General features: G+C 44.1%; 1 protein-coding gene across 1 annotated transcript in view; it reads left to right on the forward strand.

Annotated features, from left to right (window-relative positions):
* The window catches only part of Tbc1d1 (TBC1 domain family member 1), a gene marked incomplete in the record, with an annotated part of 275,507 nt that overhangs the window by 227,169 nt on the left and 40,939 nt on the right, over positions 1-7,399 (forward strand). Inside the window, 1 exon segment of the mRNA XM_017798190.2 lies at positions 5,171-5,415. Coding sequence (XP_017653679.2) covers positions 5,171-5,415 — 245 coding nt within the window.

The following is a 7,399-nucleotide window of genomic DNA, read 5'->3' on the forward strand; positions in this document are numbered from 1 at the left end:
GGAAAGAAGGAGCTCAAGAGAGGTAGGACCATAGGAGAAGGGTATTAGTAAGGGAGAAAGGTGGGAAATGGGGGCATCTTAAGTGGGAAAACCATGATGGAGGGGTGAGACAATGCGAGAGATAAGCAATACCTAGCTAGTTTTGAAAATCAGAGGGAACCATATTACTCTTACAACCTACTGACAAATTATACATAGCAGATCAAGAAATATATGTCTAGGTAAGGTTTATCTGAGAACAACTGGTCATTGCCTAAGATTTATCTACATGACATACAGTAATTAAAAATACCAGACTGGTGGAACTAACCTTCTTGTGTGTTTAACAGACATACTTTGAGGCCTATAATAATTTGGTCAGAGGGACATAAAGGACACTTTTTGCTCCTTGCCCTCCGAGGTGGACTAGTGTCAGGGGATTATGAGCACCTCTAAAAATGTCCTGTAGTGGTGGTGGGTCACCTGTCATGTAGATCAGGGGGGCCGAGGAGACCCCACCAGATGGACTTGAACCAGTGTCCAATCTACAAAGAGGAGGGTCAACACAGAGGAATCATTTTCTCCATGCTTCCAAGCGAAGCCAACCATGGTCGAGCAGGACCTTTGACTTATCTTCACATAGGCAGAACTGGTGAAAGAAAGGAGCCAGGGGCTCCTCCCAAGCCCATGTGACCCCTGAAGAACAGATCCTAAAACAGCCTTTAGAGTAAAAATAAATTGGTTTATCTGGGCCAACCGTATGGACTTAAACACCCAAAAGGAATGTATAATCAAAGATTGAAGGGGCCAGTATAATTTCTTAAGAGTCCATATGCATAGCTAAAGGCTACTTAACAAACAACAATGCCAGATAGGAGATACCTTCTTTTGAGTTTTTGGCCAGGGTGGCCAAAGGGACCCCAGATAGTAACCCAGCATAGAACTGGGAAAATGAACAGCAGACCCTAATGTTATCTAAAGGAATATTGACAACTGATTGCTTCTAGATGAGGAGCAACTGACCTTCCTAAAACAAAGACCCCTAGATAGGCTGACTAGATTCACCAGATGGACAAGTAGTGGGGAACGGCTCGGGGGGCCGAAAACACAGCAGACAGTAACAGGGATAACAGAGTATAAGGGCTTTAGTGGGATGAGGGAGGCTATGGGAGGGTGCCATCTGGGAAGTGGTTGTATAGTTGAATAAGATGGTTTGGGATGTTCTGTGTGATATATACACACACAAAAACAAAATTTTTAAATGAATATTTGTGGAGGAATCATAAATATTTATGTCATGTTAATTAGCAGAGGTGATAAACGTTGCTGTTGAAATCTACCCAGTGACTTTAAAGACATACACAGGTGCCAAGGATCCAAGTGCAACCAGTTATGACTAGTAATAATCAGATACATAGAGATTAGAGACACATGCGTATTAGGACAAACAATCTTTAAGTGAGAAACAGTATATTTTTAAATTAAATGGAGATCTTTTTTAAAGGTTAAAAACTCATTCAATTTTATGTCTTACAGGGCTTATCCTGAGTTCAATATTGTATAACCATATTAATTCAACAGCAATCCTAAAAATTTTATAGCCACATTTGAAAGAGGTGTATCTTTGCTCTGGAAACTGTTATTGAGTATATTAAAACTATAATGAAATGCTTCTTCTTAAAAAAGAATTTAAAAAAAGATTTTCGGGTTTATGTGGAACATAATAAAGTCATGTGAGGTTATTCCTCCTCCATGAATGTAAATTATTTTGCACTGGTGCTATGGAACTCTCATATATGGGCTCCTTTTGCCCTGTATTTGCTGGAAGCTGGCTTTCAGAAGCTTAGGGTGTGTCTGAAGACTGCTGCCCTGACTGGACACCATTCGTAACCGTCCCTTGCACCAGCCATTGCACAAATTCCCCCGGCTCTCCCACATACATCCTGCACATTTAAAGATGGGAAAGCCGAGGTTCAGAGAAGTGAATACTGTATTCAAGGCTACAGGGCTGTACATGCCAGAGGTGGTTGTATTTGCTCTTCACGCGGCTTCAGAGTGCGCAAGCAGGGCTTCTCTTAGTAATGGGATTCTTTCTGCATGGACTTTTTTTAGTGACATTGGTTGTTACAGGGACCCTTGAGCACCCCTTGGATGTGGGGGAGAGTTGGTGTGGAGTTACAACACAGACACCGGGAGTCAGTTGAAAAGCAGGCAGTGAGAGCAGCTTTGAACTCGTTTATTGCGGAAACAGGGTGTGCCTATATACCCTCTCTATGTGTCTCATTGGTCCCGGATGGTTTCTTCTGGTATTGTGTCTTCTCTTCATTGGGCTGCCACATCTGGTGTTGCAGCGTCATCCGTCTCCAGGTTCTCAGGCAGGATACAGGTTGGCAAAAGGGGAAGTGGACTAGGGCACATGCACAGTCAGGCTATCACGTACTTCCTCCTACAATGGGTGATGTTCAAGATCTGTCCTTGATTGAAAGGCTTCCAGATCATGTCACTAGTAACCCTGGTGTTGGACCCAGGTCCCCATGTTCCATGGAGCATCCATGTGTTAGGACTGGCCCAGCTCTGCCATCACACACTGTGGTGATCTCCTTCAACTGAGGCTTCCCAAAGAGGCAGTTGTCAGAAATCTGAGGGCAGAGCCTTTGGGAAGCCCTCAGGGGCTCCTTCCTGTCAGCTTTTGATTAGTAAGTCAGGTTTACAGAGTTTTCTCAAGGTTTGCTTTTTTTTTTTTTTTTTTTTCACCTAACCACTAGGAGTAAGGGTGCAAGAAGGGTGGAGGTACTCCCTCTGGAGGATGCCTAGAGGCCTGCCTCTCCCCAGATGGGGTACATAATTTGCATAACCCATTGTTTAAAAATTAGTGAATTTCAAGACAGTGACAGCAAAGCATTACAGGGCCAGTGTGACTGTGTTGGGCACAGCCATGAAATGAGTTCCACCCCCAGCTATGATGGTGCTGCTTATCAGATTAGAGCAGGTCATCCCTGAGCCTGACAGACCATTCTTCCTTTTAGGGATGGTATGAGGTTAAATGATAAATGATCACTTCCCCACCAGCAGAGACTATTGGGGTATGCTCTGAGTTTGGGGCGGGGAGGGGGGCGTGGTATTTGCTGTGAGAAGGTGTCTGATCAACAGGATCACTTCAGCAGATTAAACTGTCTAGAATAAATAACAGAAATTTTGCCGCAGTTCCCCAGTGCCATGTGACTTCATAGCTTCTGCCTCCAGCACCTGTTTAAAACCCAGAGCAGGGCCACTTAGATGGCTCAGAAAGTAAAGGCACTTGCCACCAAGCCTGACAACCCAACCTTGATCCCCAGAAGTCTCACAGTGCAAGGAGAAAACTAACTCCCAAAATGTGCTCTACCTCCACACACATGTAGTAGCTTGCCTGCACCCACACACAAATAAGTAAAAACAGAGTAGCGGGATGTGTGAGCAGGGCTATAAGTGGAAACAAAGCTGCGGGAAGTGTTCTGTCTGCCTGGGAGCTGGTGGGGGTAGTGTGAGCAAAAGGGAAGCTACCTGTTCCTGAGAATCTGAGGAAAGCAATCTGCTTGAGCTATTCAGTACAGAAGCCAAAAGTGACTGGTTAGTCCTTGAAGTACAGCTAGTACTCCGAAAGAGTTCACTGGATTTCAAAGACAAGAAAAAGGAAAGCAAAATGGCTTAATATTTTTGCATTGATTATGTGTTGAAATGGTAATATTGTGTGTGTTGGGTTAAGCAGAACGTCTTATTCAAATTAATTCCACTTGTAACTTTATAATTTTTTTAATTAATATTTTATGTGTATATGTGGGTGTGCATGCCATGGTACATGTGTGAAAGTTGGAGAACAGCTTTGTGGAATCGGTTCTCTCCTTCCACCCTTACAGGGCTTCCAAGGATTGAATTCAGGTCACCAGGCTTGCATGCAAGTCCTTTTACCCACTGAGCTATTTATTTCATAGACCCCCACCTGTAACTTTTTAATGTGGCTGCTAAGCCATGTTAAATTCCCTTTATGTGCTGCTCAAAGCCTAACAAATGCACAAATGTGACCCTGCCTACTCTGCTCTCTCACACACACACTCAATCTGCACACATCCCACACAGGCTCTGAGACCCCAGGAGTCCTCACTCAGAGGTCTGGGCTAAGCCCTGAGGTAGAGGGCAAAGCTAGGGTCAGGGGTAAGTGTACAGAGCTCTAGACTAATGGAGTGTTTGTTCTCTGAGCACTGGGGAGCTCCTCATTGCTTCCTAGCAGTAGGGAGTCATGTGCAGAGTGTTTGGGAAGCTTTGTTGGAGAAAGAGGTTGTGTAGGCAAGCAGTGAAGTCAGAACAGCAGGAAATGTTGCCGTCTTCTTAAATCAAGATCAAACAAGTTTCATCAAGATGGAGGAACCCTGCTGGATAACTATGGCAAAGAGTAGCTCTGGCCAGGTGTACCTGCTGCCCTTGCTGACCGGCCAGGTTATGGTTCTCACTCAGGTCCAAGCTCTTCTGCCCATAACCAGATAACTTAACCTCCTTAGAAACCTCCTTCTCTATCTGTCACCTTCCAGGAGGGCACAGGGGATTTGGCAGGTATCACTCATATAGCTTCCTGAACTAAACAAGATTAAAACAAAAAATTCCCATAATTTTGATATCAACTTTTAGTGGAAATAATCATGCTACCAAGAGCTATTTTTAACCCCTTTCCAGAGGTCGCTATTTTATACAAAAGAAAACACCTGCTGCCCTTTAGCCTCAGAATACTGCCTATGGTGTAAAAAGTCTGGAAGTGTCATGTGGTATGAGACCCATTTCTGGACAGAATTAGTGTGGTCCGGGAAAAACCACTGGATAGAGTTGGTCTCAGGGCCATTTTGATGGACATTGGCTAGAGTGAATGTCGGAAGAGAGGTGTTGTTTAGAGGACCAGCAGAGTTTGTTTTAGATTGAAACCAGACTAACAGATGTTCTCGTTTCTTTTACCTAAACCACTACCAAAACCAAAAAGCTTGATTAGGTGCTGGTTTTCATCATAGGACTCAGCAGCTGGCTACGTTCAGAGCAGAGGTGATGCTAAAGGCTGATTAGCGTTACAATCCAGCACCTAAAGATTGTGTTCCTTTTACCTGGAGTATGCTGCTTTTGTGGTTCAGTAGTCTTTCCCTTCTATTACAACTCATTCCTGTTCTTTCCCCAGGGCGAACTTTTCCAACACATCCCTACTTCTCTGCCCAGCTTGGGGCAGGACAGCTGTCGCTTTACAACATTCTGAAGGCCTACTCCCTTCTGGACCAAGAAGTGGGATACTGCCAAGGTCTCAGCTTTGTGGCAGGCATTTTGCTTCTTCATATGAGTGAGGAAGAGGCGTTTAAGATGCTCAAGTTCTTGATGTTTGATATGGGACTGCGGAAACAGTATCGGCCAGACATGATTATTTTACAGGTATTAAGAGTTCTCTTATGTTGTTGATAAAAACAGATGGACATCATTTAAAAATGGACATCATTCCTTTGTAGGCATATCTAGGTTATTTCCACTGTGATGACTTGTCACTGCTAATAACTCACTCTGTTAGGCATTGTACCATTGTTTCCCATGTACTTACCTGCATGATGACCCACCAATAACATTTCATTGGCTCAGCTGGTAGATAGGAAAACTGAGACTGGAAGTGATTACACCAGTCGGGCCAGAGCATAAGGTTAGCCAGTGGAAGATCTGGAATTTAAGCCCATGTTTATCTATTCCAGGGCCTTAGCTTTTGCCCCCTCCATTAGCCACCTGGCAGTGTAACCCCTGCCTCCAAGCCTGTGACCTGCTCTGTCCTCTGCTGGAATCCTCACCACACCTACCCCTATCATCCAGGGTTAGCTCCACCATTGAGTGCTGGGTCACAGAAGGCTTTCTGCTTCCCCTGATACCGTGTCCCCTTGCTTCCACACAGACATACCAAACCAGCTACCTTGTCTCGTGTCTTTGGCATCACACATTTCCTACCAGAAACGACCCTTTTGATTTACTTCCTATCTGTTCATTTTCTAATTTTCTTTAATATATAAGCTTTATGAGAGGAGAAGCTTGTGTAACGTTGTGCCCCTCTTGTCTAACTGTGCCTGGGAGTAGAATAGGCCAGCCTGTATTTGATAAATGAACAAGTTTTTCAAAAGAAAACTAGGCTGGACTTGGTGCTGTACTCCTGTAATACCAGCTCTTGGCAGACTGAGGCAAGAGAATAAAAAATTATAGGCCAGCTTGCCTACATGGTGAGTTTAGCCTGAGCCACATAATGAGACCCTATCTCACAAAACCAAGGTCTGGGGATGTAGCTCATTGGTAGAGTATTTGTCTAACATGTGATGAAGTCCTGTCTTGCGTTCTATCCCCAGCAGGAAGTCAGGGAGGGAGAGAAGGAAGGGGAAAAGGAAAGGAAGGAGAAAAATCAAACACAGCAGTGTGCTCCACTTGACAAACACTATTCCACTGCTTTTCAGAGATGGAGAAAATTCTGGTTCCTGATTCAAGAATATTCCTAAACATTTCTTAAATATTTGGGCATGTGTTGATATGTTCATTTCCCAGCAGGAGTCAGTAACTTCAGGGTGTTGGGAAGTATCATCAGAACTAATAAGCACACCAGTTTATATTATTAAAAAGTCCAGCCGGGCGTGGTGACGCACACCTTTAATCCCAGCTCTTGGGAGGCAGAGGCATGCGGATCTCTATGAGGCCAGCCTAGTCTACATAATGAGTTCCAGGCCAACTGAAGCTACAGGGAGACCCTGTCTCAAAACAACAACAACAAAAAAAAAAAAAAGAGAGGCATGCATCTCTATGAGGCCAGCCTAGTCTACATAATGAGTTCCAGGCCAACTGAAGCTACAGGGAGACCCTGTCTCAAAACAACACAAAGAAAAAAAAAAAAAAAAAAAAAAAAAAAAGGAAAAAGGAAAGAAAAAATGGCTCAGCAGGTAAAGGCACCTGCCTCCAAGCCTGAGGTCCTGAGTTGGATCCATGGGACCCACATGCTGGAAAGAGAGAACTAACTCCTGCCAGTTGTTCTTTGACCTTGCCCTGGCACACATGTGCACACATACACAAGCACACACACTTCCCCCAAAAATAAATCAATGTTTAGGCTAGGCATGGTGGCGCATGCCTTTAGTCCCAGCACTTGGGAGGCACAGGCAGGCCGATCTCTCTGAGTTCAAGGCCAGCCTGGTCTACATAGTGAGTTCCAGGCCAGCTGATGCTACAGTGAGACCCTGTCTCAAAAAAACAAAACAAAACAAATAAAAATTAATGTTTTTTAAGTATTTTTTATTTTATTATTTTTATTTTTTATGTGTATGATTATATTGCCTGCATGTATGTGAGTGTACCTGTGTCATGCAGTGCTGCAGAGGTCAGAAGAGGGCTTTGGATTCCC

Source organism: Nannospalax galili, unplaced genomic scaffold (assembly GCF_000622305.1).
Source record: "Nannospalax galili isolate Female #2095 unplaced genomic scaffold, S.galili_v1.0 scaffold236, whole genome shotgun sequence".
In the NCBI taxonomy this organism is placed as follows: domain Eukaryota; kingdom Metazoa; phylum Chordata; class Mammalia; order Rodentia; family Spalacidae; genus Nannospalax; species Nannospalax galili.